Below are 13,973 nucleotides of genomic sequence, written 5' to 3' on the forward strand. Positions count from 1 at the left end.
ATAGTCAATTATATTTATTGTCACACATCCCACCTTAAGGTATAGGTAGTTTCTAAGAAGTTGGGATTTTCTTTTTGGTGTTGTGGCTATACCCATTGTATGAAACAATTTATATCTCACTAAATAATTTGGCATTTCAGCAGCATTTTCATTGTATGTACCATTTTTGACCCTACAGTAGTTTTAACAAAAATCTGGGTTACATGGGGAAATGTATAACTTCCTAAATATTTTTACACCTTTCATTTTGTTTGTACTTTGGTGCTTAAAAGAGTCATTTTCAAACTTTTCAAAGGGGTAGGTCCCTTTTATTAAAAGGAATGCCTGTATGTTCAAACAGAAACAGAGCTGCTCTGTTGAGGAGAGGCGGGGGCTAGAAACCCACCCCATCAGCCGGTCTCTTTGCCAGATGGCCTCTGAAGTACCAACGCCAAACTCTGGGGTACTTGAGAACAGTTTGATTATTGTTCTATTGCAGCAGTGATTCTACATGCTAAAAAGCGAAGGTTTTTTTCCTAGTTCATAAGCTTATTTTTTCTCCAAAAATTGACATTTTTAAAAAATTGGCAGTAAGCATTTAAATGAATTCGTGAATTCATAATCTAATTCAAGTTATTTTAAAAATAAAAATTTACTAATTTTCATCATTGGTACAGTGGATTTAAATGAAATTAAAATACTTTTTAAATGCTGGATTGCATAATAAAGCAATTTTTTAAAAAATCATGCATCTTAGTGTAAGAATTAATAACAATATAAAAAGCAAACTTAAGTACCATAATTATTTTTATCATATCTTGCAGATAATAAAACATTTTGCAATTTATGATCACATAATTTTTACATATTAAAAACAGTAAATAAAATTACCTCCTGGTAAAAATGTATGTTTTTCAAAGAGCAGTATAGTTTTTCATGATTTCTAAAATGATTTTCATTTCTTCCTTTGGGGGAAAAATCGTCATGTAAACAGCACCCTCATCATTTGTCTTTGAAAGAAGAGGCTTCTGATGTGGTTCGTCAAAAGAAGAAGTACCCAAAGAAGCCTAAAGCAGAGGCTTTGATAACATCTCAGCAACCCACTCCTGAGACATTGCCTGTGATCAATAAGAGTGACATTAAGCAATATGACTTTCACAGCTCAGATGAAGATGAATTTCCACAGGTGCTTGTTTTAAAACTATTTTAAAGACATTTCCTTCTAGTCTTCTATATTGCTATATTTTAAAACATAATTGACATCTGAGAGTTGATTCTTGCTTTCTTCACCTAATGGTATAGCATAAACATTTTCCACAATATTTATATAGCCACTGAAATGGTATTTTTTGTTATTTTCCATCAGTAGGATAGAGTTTATTTTGTTATGGAACATCTCTATCTTTGCGCTCTGTGTTTAAAATAGATTATTAGGAATGGAACTACTAAACCAAAGATTATCAATATTTTAAGGCATCTAATACATAATTGTAAATATTCACAACCCTTTTTAGCATATTCTACCAGCATTGCTTTTAACAACTTTTAATGTTAATTTTGCTGATTTGTTTGACAATAACTATTTGATTATAAAGAAGATTCTTCTAAATCTAATTCTTCTAAATCTGGTTCAAGTTTTAACTTGTGAAGATAATTTATTGGTTTATATTGTAACAGTTTTATAGCAAAATGTTTGCAATTAAAATCTTAATTTTACTTTCATACATGGTATTTTTAAAACAAGACCTTTATTTCATATGTTAAAAGATGAATTTTAAAAATATATATATTGTTTAGCACCTGGGCTAGCAATATCCAGGTGTTTTTTTTTCCTTTTCTGTATGGTATAGGCAACCTAAGAAAATACTATAATAAACAGGCTTTATCATATTTTAACATTCTGACTTGCTTTAAAAGAAACAAATTTAAAAACCAGTATCATAGATACATTTGGAAGCAAGACTGTTAACAAAACACTTTTTTGTTGTAACTGTTTAAAATCTAGAGTTTACATAAAACGTGTCCTTTGGCTAGATTATACATTTTTTTATTCTTTTGTCTGATATAGGTTTCCTATCCTAGATAATAGTTTAGCATTCATGTGCATTGTTAACAAATGCACAAAGATATGTTTAATTTAGTGTGCTTTTGAAAAGCACTTAATGAAATAATTCATTACTTTTGTCAGAAGATCACCCAGTTATATTCAGGTAGGACTTTGAATAGCCATGGAACATTAATTAAATGACCATTTTGAAGGAATGAGGAAAATAATGTCCTAACGAGTAGTGGTTTTCCAGATAGAAAGGAGAGGGCCCTACGCAGAGAAAACAGCACATTAGAGACAACGGCTAGTAATTTGGCATTGCTGGAACATAAACACAAAGGGAAGAAAGGATGATGGAATGATGCCTGGAGTTTTAGCTGATAGAGGTCTAGCAAATGACCTCTATCTACGTTACACGTAATTGGGAAATTATTAAAGAATTTTAAGTCAATATGACATGCTAGTCTTACATCGGTGGTGCTCATGAGAGCCTGTGATGTTTTGCCATTTAAGAATGATGCCATGGGATACTCTGACCTGTAGAAACTTTTCCCTTATTGCTAGAATCAGTCTATCCACCCTGATAGTAGGGCATACTCAACATACTAGTCATATATTCTTCATGCATAAAGGGTTCTTCATTTTAACCAGACTTATCCAACGTTCGCAGCAGAGCAGAACTAAAAACCCTGTCTCTTCTTGATCATGCTTCTGATTCTCCTAAAATGGCGGTCTCTTCCTGTGTCTCAGACTAAATTCTGAAATCCACTCCTTGGGAATGGTGGTTGAGAGGAAAGGGTGGTATACTTTATGCAAAGAATTTTTAAGACTTTGTGACACTTCCTATGTGTGTTTTAAAAGAGGTAGATGATTTGCAAAGGAACCAAAGTGTAAAATTCACATTTAGGATTTCCTTTCAAGTTTCAGGTTTGGAGCTTAGTTCCCCAGGAAGAAGAATCAGCCCTAGCTTACTGTTTCTGTGTCTCCCCCTTAGGGCTGGTGGAGGTATATTGGAACCTCAAACAAATGCCTTTCTCCCCTGGATGACCCTGCTCAGTGGTAATTACCACAGTTTGGAAATAATGTGGAGAAAACATTTTTCCTCTCAAAATAGGAAGAGAGGGATTTGTGAGGTTCAAAATTTTCAAGTAAATTTGTATGAGCCAGCGTTGTCAGAAAGAGAGATGTACTCCAAAGTGAAATTGCGAAACAACTGAAACTTAAGTACCAAAACTTCTTTTTTTTATCAATTTTAACCATCATGGGTAGAAATTTATCAAAACCATATTATTTCCCTGCCTTATCAGAGTATATTTGCATATCATGTAGTCTGTTTTGGATGACATTTGTAAAGTGTGCTGTTAATATATCAGTGCCACCCTAGGGGTCCACTCAGATTGTACAGGGATTTGACCTAATATCACATGGTCCCAGGCAGAATGCTTTTTAATATACATTCTTTTGCTGTCAGATTGTGGATTTTTATCACTTCTCTCTGCAACCAACCTGCTTACCTTTAGCAAGTCTTCTTTCCTCTCTGGTTTTCTGCTTCTGATTTGCTAAGTTTAAAAACTGATTTTAAGAAAACATTAGTGGGGAAATAAGGGACTCCCCTTTGAATAAAATATGTGGCCTTTATAGCTTTTATTGGGGTGGGGGAGCTATTCATAAGCCTGTTTTTCCTACCTAGTTTTTGCCTTTATTACCAAGAGATAATATTATTGGATAAAACAACAACTACCTATAGGTGAAGCATAACTATCATAATAAAGTATTTATGACCACATACTTTATTTACAAAATATAAGTGGGATATATAAAAATTGTACTGATTCTTTTTAAGTCTGTAGCACTTCCATGATCAGAAGCAATTAAACAATACCACGTGAACTTACCTGCAAGATATAATCCATTAAAAATAATCATTTTTACCCATAGAAAAATTTTGCTAGTCTTTAAATGTTTTAGAGAACTCACTGCCTACTACATGTAATGCAGGAGTGATTTACTCTTTGTAATCAGATTCTAATTTTAGACCATTACAAAGATTGGTTTATTGACTTTTGATAACTCTTAAATGGAATGTCTCATGCCTCTTTTTGCTAGGTACCATCCCCAGTATCAGAACCTGAGGAAGAAAATGATCCTGACGGTCCCTGTGCTTTCAGGAGGCGAGCAGGATGCCAGTATTATGCTGTAAGAACTTTATTTTTTGTGGTGTTTTTGTGAACTGGAATTAACAGATAGCTCTTATCAAAGTGACTTAGTCTGGATCTAAAAATGGGAAATCCATCATCATTTTTAATTTAATATCTGCTATGCAAATACTAGTAAAAGATACTCAAAGGTACTGAGTTCTTTCAAAGAATATCTGAATCCTTTACTTGGAAGTTGATGATTCCTCATATTTTAGAAATCTAGTTTCACTTTGGGCTTTCACTATAGCTGTAATTCAGCAATTACAAAAAATACTTACTGTGTCATTGCTCAAGTTAGGTAAGCCCAGAATCTCTAATTGAGGCTTTGATGACTGCTAAGTGTTTATTGAAATTTACTGTTAGACAAGCCCATCTTGTGGATATATACCCAGTAAGTATCAATCACAAAGGGATCATTTGAAAATTTTCCTCATGGCAATATTTTATCTAAGAATTATATTCATAACTTTTGACACACTTAGAAATTACTTTGTGCTATTAAGTCAAGTTTTGGTACAGTATTATATCAAGGAATGACCCTTACTCCCAAATGCTCAGGTTTTCACATAAGGAGTAACTATAAGAGTTATGAGGATGGCTTTTATATATGGCTGTGGACACCGTTTGTCTTATTGCACTATGGTAAATATATACACTTAGAATTGTTTCAGGGTGTGGGTTTGTGTGTAATGTAGAAGAGGTAGGGAGCTGTTTACAACTTAGGCTGATGAGAGAAAGGGGAAATTATTATGAAAATGGCATAATACAGAAAAACAGAATAAGAAAGGGAAAGGGAAGGCAAAGAAATGGACTGTGTTCTTAAAAGTAAAGAGGAAGTGTCAGCTTGACCTGTACATGCTTCAAGTGCAATTTTGAGTCCAAAAAAAATTTTCCTTCTAGTTTATCTCAGTAGGAAGCCTATAAACTACCACCTTCACTATCTCTACTTTTCGACATGGAAAAAGCCATATTATTCTTTAAAGCTGTATTCCTTTTTAAAATATATCCTAAATGTATTTATAAGCTAAATTCAGTTTGAGTTAATTTGGTGTATGAGCTCTTGATTCAATTTTATAAAATTTTGCCTAGTTAATATCATTTAAACCTCAATTTTACAGTTTATATCAAATTTTAATTGTTCTGTTGCTGTAGTTACTTTCTTTTTATCATGACTTAGCTTTTGGTCATTTCACAGTTACTCAGAGTTTTAATTTTCTTTTTCTTTCTTTGCAGCCTCGTTTGGACCAAGCTAACCATTCATTGGAAAATTCAGAATTGGCAGATTTGGATAAGTTGAGATACAGGCATTGCCTTACAACACTCACAGTCCCAAGAAGATGTATAGGATTTGCAAGGAGGCGAATTGGCAGAGGTGGAAGGTAAACTATTCGTTTTGGCCTGGATTTTGTTTACAAGCAGGAAGAGAAGATACAGAGAAAATGTTAAAGTTCTTCCAGATAATATTTGGTTTTATATTTATTACTTTTCAGGGTCATAATGGACCGAATATCCACAGAACATGACCCAGTCCTGAAACAGATAGACCCTGAAATGCTGAATGGTTTTTCAAGCTCTTCCCAAACTATAGACTTTTCTTCTAATTTCTCTCGGACCAATGCTTCCAGTAAACATTGTGAAAATAGACTGTCCCTTTCTGAAATATTAAGCAATATCAGATCATGTCGACTACAGTGTTTCCAGCCAAGGATACTAAATGTACAGGACAGTGATAGTGAAGAATGTACCTCAAGAAAACCAGGGCAGACTGTGAACAGTAAAAGAGTTTCTGCAGCATCGGTAGCTTTATTGAACACCAGCAAGAATGGAATATCAGGTAAGCTGTCACTTTGTTAAAGGTATATCCTACTGTTCTCTCTTTAATTTTTATTATATACTCAGGAAATTCTCAGGGTAAATTTTGAAGGTTCATTTGCATAGTCATACTGAGGACAACAATTTTATCTTAACCTCCTTTTTCCCCCCAACCTAAGAAACTAAACCTAATTATAGTGGTTTACATTTTAACCAAAATGTCCTGATACCTATAAAACTACTGACTTACACTTTAAAAGTGTGTGCCTGCTGTGGTGAATGTGTGGGCAGAATGCATAGGGTTCCCTATGGACAAAGTGGTTATAAGCTGCAAACAAGAGCGTCATAGCACAATACTGTCGGCTTCTGTTAAAGACAATTTTCGTTTTTATGTATTAACTTTGCTTAAATGTAGGCATTGCTCCTCGAGAGTACCATTGGAAGCTTTCTTTCTGAAAAATGATTTTTGAGGGCCTCCCTATGAATAGTTAAAATTTGTATCTGATAACTTACCTCTCATTGAGATTGGAAGTTTTTTTTTATTTTAAGAGACATTGCTCAAATTAATATTTTTATGACATGTACATTGTAAATAATGTATTATATCTAGAGAATCTAAAATGTAATTTTGATTTGTTTCCTTTTATAGATAGTCTCTATCATATGTATGCAAGTATGTATAATTTATAAATACCCGTATAATGTATACATTGCAAATAATGCATGGTATCCAGAGAGAAAACTAGATGTGACTACCTTGACTTTTTTTTCTGTAAAAAGTATGTGTATGTATTCTAAAGTATTTCCTAGATAGTGCGTTTTAGTACGGAAAATTATGTTAAACTTCTTTAAAATGATTTTAAATCATTTTAGCTTGAAATTTGGTCTCAGTGGTGTTCAGTGTTTTTTAGTTACCGAACTGCTTATTTTCCAACTTGACCTAGACATTTATCTGTTTAAAGGTTGTAATGGAAAATTGGATTTGTTTGAATGATTGGAAGTTGGCATACCATTTCTCCAAATTAGTGGGTTAATTTTCTCCTAAAGAAACTTAGGTAAGGGAAGTGTCATCCTGTTATATAAAGTTCATGAGTCTGTGAAGTAGAATGATCTTTTGAAACTGAAATGGATAAATACCTAGTATGATTTTGAGGTGACAAGATACTTAGAAATCTAAAGATAGTAGGAAGTTGACAAATATTAAGTCAGATCTTTTCGTCATCCAACTCTTAAGACATTGTTCAAATTATTTAGCTGAACTGGAATTCCTGTACCAAAAATTACTCTAAATATTTTTTTGCCAGAAAGGGAGTTTAAAAACATATCAGTGTAGGCATTTATAATTAGATTTAACCATAGAGTGAGTTTTTTCTCTAGCAATGTGTATTATACCAAAAAAATGATTTATATGTTCCTTTTCAGCTTGAACATGCCCACATATTCACAGCTTTCTACTGTACATTCCTGATAAACATCAGATCTGTTTGACTTAACCTCTTTTCCAGAAAATGTGTATTTGCTGCATATGTTATTGTATCATCAATACTCTATATGTATTGATCCAGAATAAAACTTAATGTAACTTAAATAATTTCATAATCAGTTCTAGAATTTTATGACACTACCGTACATGAGCATAAAATAAGCATTTAAAATATCACAATAATATTATGCACTTCTCAGGGAACTTAAATCACAAATGTTAAAAAATCATAACATCAAGAGAAGGGGGAATCCAAGATGGCAGAGTAGATAAATGCTGTGCTTGCCCCCTCCCATGACCACATTAAACTTAAAACTAAGTTGTAGAACAATTAACCTGGAGAATCATCAAAAGTCTAGCTGAACAGAAGTCTTAAAACTAAGGCTATAAAGAAGAAGCCACCTTGAGACTGGTAGGAGGGGCAGAGACAGAATGGCCAGCCCCACACCTGCATGTGGCGGTTAAGAATCAGGAGGGATATCTTGGCCTCTGAGGTCTCTCGCAGAGGAGCGAGATACCTCAGCCCCAGAATGAGCTCCGCAGCCTGAAGTACTGCTGTGGGGAAGCAGAGTCCCCACTACATCTGGCAGTGAAAATCAGCGAGGATTCCATCCATTTGTCCCAGTGAGACAGAAGGTGGCTGGAAACCCAGATGTCCTCTTAAAGGCCCGTCACCCCACCCCTCACAGACTCGCTCACTGGCAGGCACCCACCCTGGGCTCTGGTGGAGGGACAGTTACTTGGGAGGAGTCAGAGACATATAGGGAGAGACAGCTAGTTATTTACAAGGGAGCTCCCATAAGATTGTCAGCTGATTTCTCAACAGAAACTTTTCAGGCCTGACGGGATTGGCACAAAATAGTCTATGTGATGAAAAGTAAGGACCTACAACCAAGATTACGCTAACCAGCAAGGCTATCATTTAGAATCAAAGAACAGATAAGGAGTTTCCCAGACAAGAAAAAGTTAAAGGAGTTCATTACCACTAAACCAGTATTATGAAAAATGTTAAAGGGACTTCTTTAAGAAGAATAAGGGTGGGGTGGGGAGAAAACATATATATTAATAATAAAATGGCAGTAACTATGTATCTATCAGTGATCACTTTAATGGATTAAATGCTCCAATCAAAAGACATGGTATAGCTGAATGGATTTTTAAAAAGGAGACCCATGCATATGCTGTCTACAAGAAACCTACTTCAGATCAAAAGACACACACAGATTGAACATAAAGGGATGGAAAAAGATGTTTCATGCAAATAGAAATGGGGGAAAAGCTGGGGTAGCAATGCTTAGACAAAAAAGACTTTAAAAACGGAGTACAGTAAGAGACAAAGAGGGACATTACATAATGATAAAGGGATCAATCCAACAAGAGGATATAACCCTTGTAAACATTTATACATCCAACGTAGAAGCATCTAAATATTTAAAGCCAATACTCACTGACATAAAGGGAGAGATTGACAGTAATATGATCATAGTAGGGAACTTTAACATCCATTGACACCAATGGACAGATCTTCCAGAAAGAAAATCAACAAGGAAACGGCAGCCTTAAATGACACACTAGACCAGATGTAATTAATAGATACTTTTAGAGCATTTCATCCCAAAACAGAATATAACATTTTTTTCAAGTGCACTTGGAACATTTTCCAAGAGAGACCACATGTTAGAACACAAAACAGGTCTCAAATTTAAGAGGATTGAAATCATCAAGTGTCTTCTCTGACCACAATGGTTTGAAACTAGAAATCAATTACAAGAAAAAACTGAAAAACACACAAACACATGGAAGTTAAATAACATGCTACTGAATGTGTCATCAGTGAGATCAAGGAAGAAATCAAAAGATACCTTGAGACAAATGAAAATGAAAACACAACTACCCAAAATCTATGAAACACAGCGAACGCAGTCCTCAGAAGGAAATTCATAGCAATACAGGCCTACCTCAAGAAAGAAGAAAACTCTCAAATAAGCAGTCTAACCTTAAACTTAAAGGAACATGAGAAAGAACAGCAAGCAAAGCCCAAAGTGACAAGGAAGGAAATAATAAATATCAAAGTGGAAGTAAATAAAATAGAGTCTCAAAAAACAATACAAAACATTGGTAAAACTAAGAGCTTGTTGTTTAGAAATATAAACAAAATTGATAAACCTTTAACCAAACTCGTCAAGAAAAAAAAGAGGACCCAAATAAATAAATAAATGAAAGAGAAGTGGCAATTGACACCACAGAAATACAAAGGATTATAAGGAAATAGTATGAATAACTATATGCCAACAAATTGGACAATCTAGAAGACATGGATAAATTCCTAGAAGCATGCAATCTTCCAAGACTGAATCAAGAAGAAACAATATCTGAACCGACAAGTTATTATAATGAAATCAGTAATCAAAAAACTTTCAACAAACAAAAGTCTTGGACCAGATGGCTTTTCACAGGTGAATTTTACCAAACATTCAAAGAAGAATTAACACCTGTCCTCAAAATACTCCAAAATATTCAAGAGGAAGGAAAACTCTCAAGCTAATTTTATGAGGCCACCATTATCCTGATTTTAAAACCAGATAAAGACATTACAAAAAAAGAAAATTGAAGGCCAATATTCCTGATGAACATAGATGCAAAAATTCTCAACAAAATAATTAGTAGGTCAAATTCAACAATACATTAAAAAGATCATACACTATGATCAAGTGGGATTTATTCCTGGGATGCAAGATTGATTCAGTATCTGCAAACCAATTAACATGATACACCACATAAGCAAAATGAAACATAAAAATTATATGATCATATCAATAGACAAAAAAAGCATTTGATAAAATCCAGAATCCATTTATGATAAAAGCTCTCAGTGAAGTGCGGCTATAGAGGGAACATACCTCAACATAATAAGCTATATACAACAAACTCACAACTAATAATAGCGTACTCAATGGGGAAAGACTAAAAGCATTCTCATTAAGACAGGAACGAGACAAGGGTACCCACTTTCACCACTTTTATTCAGCATAGTATTGGAAATCTAGCCACAGCAATCAGACAAGAAAAAGAAAGAAAAGGCATCCAAATTGCAAAGGAAGAAGTAAAACTCATTATTTGCAGATGACATGATACTGTAGAGAGAGAGAACCCTAAAGATTCCACCAAAAAACTGTTGGAACTGATAAATGAATTGAGTAAAACAGGATACAAAATTATATTCTCAAATCAGTTACCTTTTTATATACCAATAATGAACTGTCAGAAAGAGAAATTAAGAAAATCCCATATATAACTGCATCAAAAAAATTAAAATACCTAGTAGTAAATTGAACCAAGGAGGTAAAAGACCTGTACTCAAAAAACTGTAAGACACTGAAGAAAGAAATTGAAGGAAACAGAAAGAAATGGAAGAATATACCATACTCATGAATAGGAAGAATTAACATTTTTTAAAAATGTCCATACTACCCAAAGCAATCTGTAGATTCCATGCAATTAACCTATCAAAATGCCAATGACATTTTTCACAGAACTAGAACAAATAAAATTTATGTGGAACCACAAAAGACCCTGAATAGCCACAGCAGTCTTGAAAAAGAACAGTGTTGGAGGTATCACACTACCTGATATCAAACTATACTGCAAGGCTATAGTATTCAAAACAGCATGGTACTGGCATTAAAAACAGACGCATACAATGGAACAGAATAGAGAGCCCAAAAATAAACCCATGCCTGCGTGGTCACTTAATCTATGACAAAGGAGGCGAGAAAATAAAATGAGATAAAAACAGTCTGTTCAGCAAATGGTGTTGTGAAAACTGGACAGACGCATGCAAAAAAAATGAAACTGGACCACCATTTTATGTCACATACAAGAATAAACTCAAAATGGATAAAAGATTTAAATGCCTGTGTCCGAAAACCATAAAACTAGAACATATCATAGGCAGTAAGCTCTCTGACATTGCTCTTAGTAATATTTTTTTCTGATCTCCTCGGGCAAGGGAAACAAACAGACAAAAAAAATGTGACTACATCAGACTAAAAAATTTTTGCACAGCAAAGGAAACCACCAACAAAACAAAAAGACAGCCTACAGAATGGAATTAAATATACTCACCAATGATACATCTGACAAGGAGTTAATAATCAAAATTTGTAAAGAACTCATACAGCTCAACACACAAAATAAAACAAACAATCCAGTTAAAAAATGTGCAAGGACCTGAATAGAGCATTTCTCCAAAGAGGACATACAGATGGCCAATAGATATATGAAAAGATGCTCAATATCACTAATCATCAGAGAAATAAATACAAATTAAAACCACAATGAGATACCATCTCATACCTGTCATTATGGCCATCATCAATAAATCAACAAACAACAAATGTTGGCAAGCATGTGGAGAAAAGGGAACCCTGGTACACTGTTGGTAGGATTGCAAATTGTTGCAACCAGTATGGAAAACAATTTGGAAGTTCCTCAAAAAATTAAAAATAGAACTTCCTTGACTCAGCAGTCGCACTTCTGGGTATCCGAAGAAATCCAAAACACTAATTCAGAAAGATAACATGCATCCCTGTGTTCATGGCAGCACTATTTACAATAGCCAAGATATGGAAACTCCCCGTGTGCCTGTTAATAAATGATTGGATTAAAAAATGTGGGACATATATGCAGTGGAATATTACTCAGCCATAAAAAGAATAAAGTCATACTATTTGCAACAACATGAGTGGACCTAGAGGGTATTATGTTAAGTGAAATAAGACAGAGAAAGACAAATACCATATGATCATATTTATATATGTAGCATCTAAAGAACAAAATAAACAAACTCATATACAAAGATGGTTGCCAGAGGGGAGGGATGGTTGTTGAGGAGCTGGGTGAAAAATATTGAAGGGATTAAGAAATACAAGTAGGTACTGTGTTTTCCTGAAAATAAGACCGGGTCTTATATTAAGTTTGCTCCAAAAGACACATTAGGGCTTATGTTCAGGGGATGTCATCCTGAAAAATCATGCTAGGGCTTGTTTTCCGGTTAGGTCTTATTTTCGGGGAAGCACAGTAGTTACAAAACAGTGACAGGGATATAAAAGAACAGCATAGAGAATATAGTCAATATGTTGTAACAACTATGTATAGTGCCAGGTGGGTGCTAGACTAATCGGGGGGATCATTGAATAAATTATATAAATGTCTACTCACTGTGCTGTACACCTGAAACTATGTTGAATGTCAGCTATAACAGAAAAGAACTATTTTTTTAAAGAAAGCATTAAAAGTAAAACTTTTAAATCATAACATCGTAGACAATAAGATTTTTTTTATTTTTGCCTTCTCCCTACCATCGGAAAAAAATAGTCTTTTCTGGTCTGTGTAGTTTTTACTGTCTTATGTGTTTTCATACTGTTGGCATAATATCATTTATTTCTTCCCTTGAAAAAATTCAAGGCTTAAGTAACTAAGATACATTAGAATGAATGTTTTTCTAATTGTGTTTTTCAAATATATATTTCATTATTTGTTACTGGAGTAAAGGATTTTGTTTAAAGTTTCCCTTCTCTCCTAAGTGTGATGCTCTAGTTATTGAGGCCACAGGTTTTTTTTTCTGTTTTTAACAAATTTCTTTTGTTTCAAAATACTAGACACAGGTTTATAAATGCATAATGAAACAAGCCTTTTAACAGCATTTTTGTAAATAATTGAAAAAGAGTCACAGTTTTAAGTACCCATTTGTACCAGTTATATTCTTTACATAGTTTTCTCAGTTCTGGTGAGGTAGTGGGTTCACTTACAATTCAGTACGTATTGATAGAAATTGCTTCAACTGCCTAAGGCATAGGATGTAGGTGTTTCGGCTTAGAAAGTTTTGTTCTTATATTTGATGGACATACAAGTATACAAGGGATTGAATCCTCCTGTACTTAGTTTCTTTTAATCTGTGTGTCTTTAATACTTGCCTTCTGCTTGTTAGTTGCCTTGGCGGTAAAAGCATGTGTCTTTAATAAGAGTAACAAGACTGACACAGGACCATATTTTTACCTGGCAGAGAATATCACGGAGCTAGACAAATTACAAGTACTAAATTGTCTGTTTCACAATTGGGAAATCCAGCAAATAAATGGTTTAATCAGAAATAGAAACATAATACACTTGACACTCATTATTTATTTGTATCACTAGTTCCTTAGTTCTTAAAAAAAAACTAGCACTTGAGGGGTGGTGGCAAAGAATTTTCTTTTATGTTATCAATAACTCAGTTAATATTTTTCAAGTCATAATCCCTGTGTCCTAAAATATTCTAAGTATAATTTTTGATATCATACATAAAGGGCTTAAAGGACAACAAATTAAAATGTGTTTCCCAGGTATTAGAAGAACTAAAACTAAAGACTTCATTTTAAAGCAGAGACATATCTTATTAACTATTAAGTAAGGT

General features: G+C 33.9%; 1 protein-coding gene across 4 annotated transcripts in view; it reads left to right on the plus strand.

The window, feature by feature from the left end:
• EPC2 (enhancer of polycomb homolog 2) overlaps positions 1-13,973 on the plus strand; it is a 113,505-nt gene that overhangs the window by 87,503 nt on the left and 12,029 nt on the right. For 2 of the 4 annotated variants that reach the window (XM_081052629.1, XM_081052630.1), the window contains exons 7-10: positions 974-1,165; positions 4,133-4,222; positions 5,458-5,603; positions 5,715-6,058. In XM_081052629.1, coding sequence (XP_080908755.1) covers positions 974-1,165; positions 4,133-4,222; positions 5,458-5,603; positions 5,715-6,058 — 772 coding nt within the window. The remainder of the gene's footprint in view (positions 1-973; positions 1,166-4,132; positions 4,223-5,457; positions 5,604-5,714; positions 6,059-13,973) is intronic. The other 2 variants (XM_081052631.1, XM_081052632.1) reach the window with 1 other exon arrangement.

The sequence above is a fragment of the Rhinolophus hipposideros genome, assembly GCF_964194185.1.
Source record: "Rhinolophus hipposideros genome assembly, chromosome: 6".
NCBI lineage: Eukaryota > Metazoa > Chordata > Mammalia > Chiroptera > Rhinolophidae > Rhinolophus > Rhinolophus hipposideros.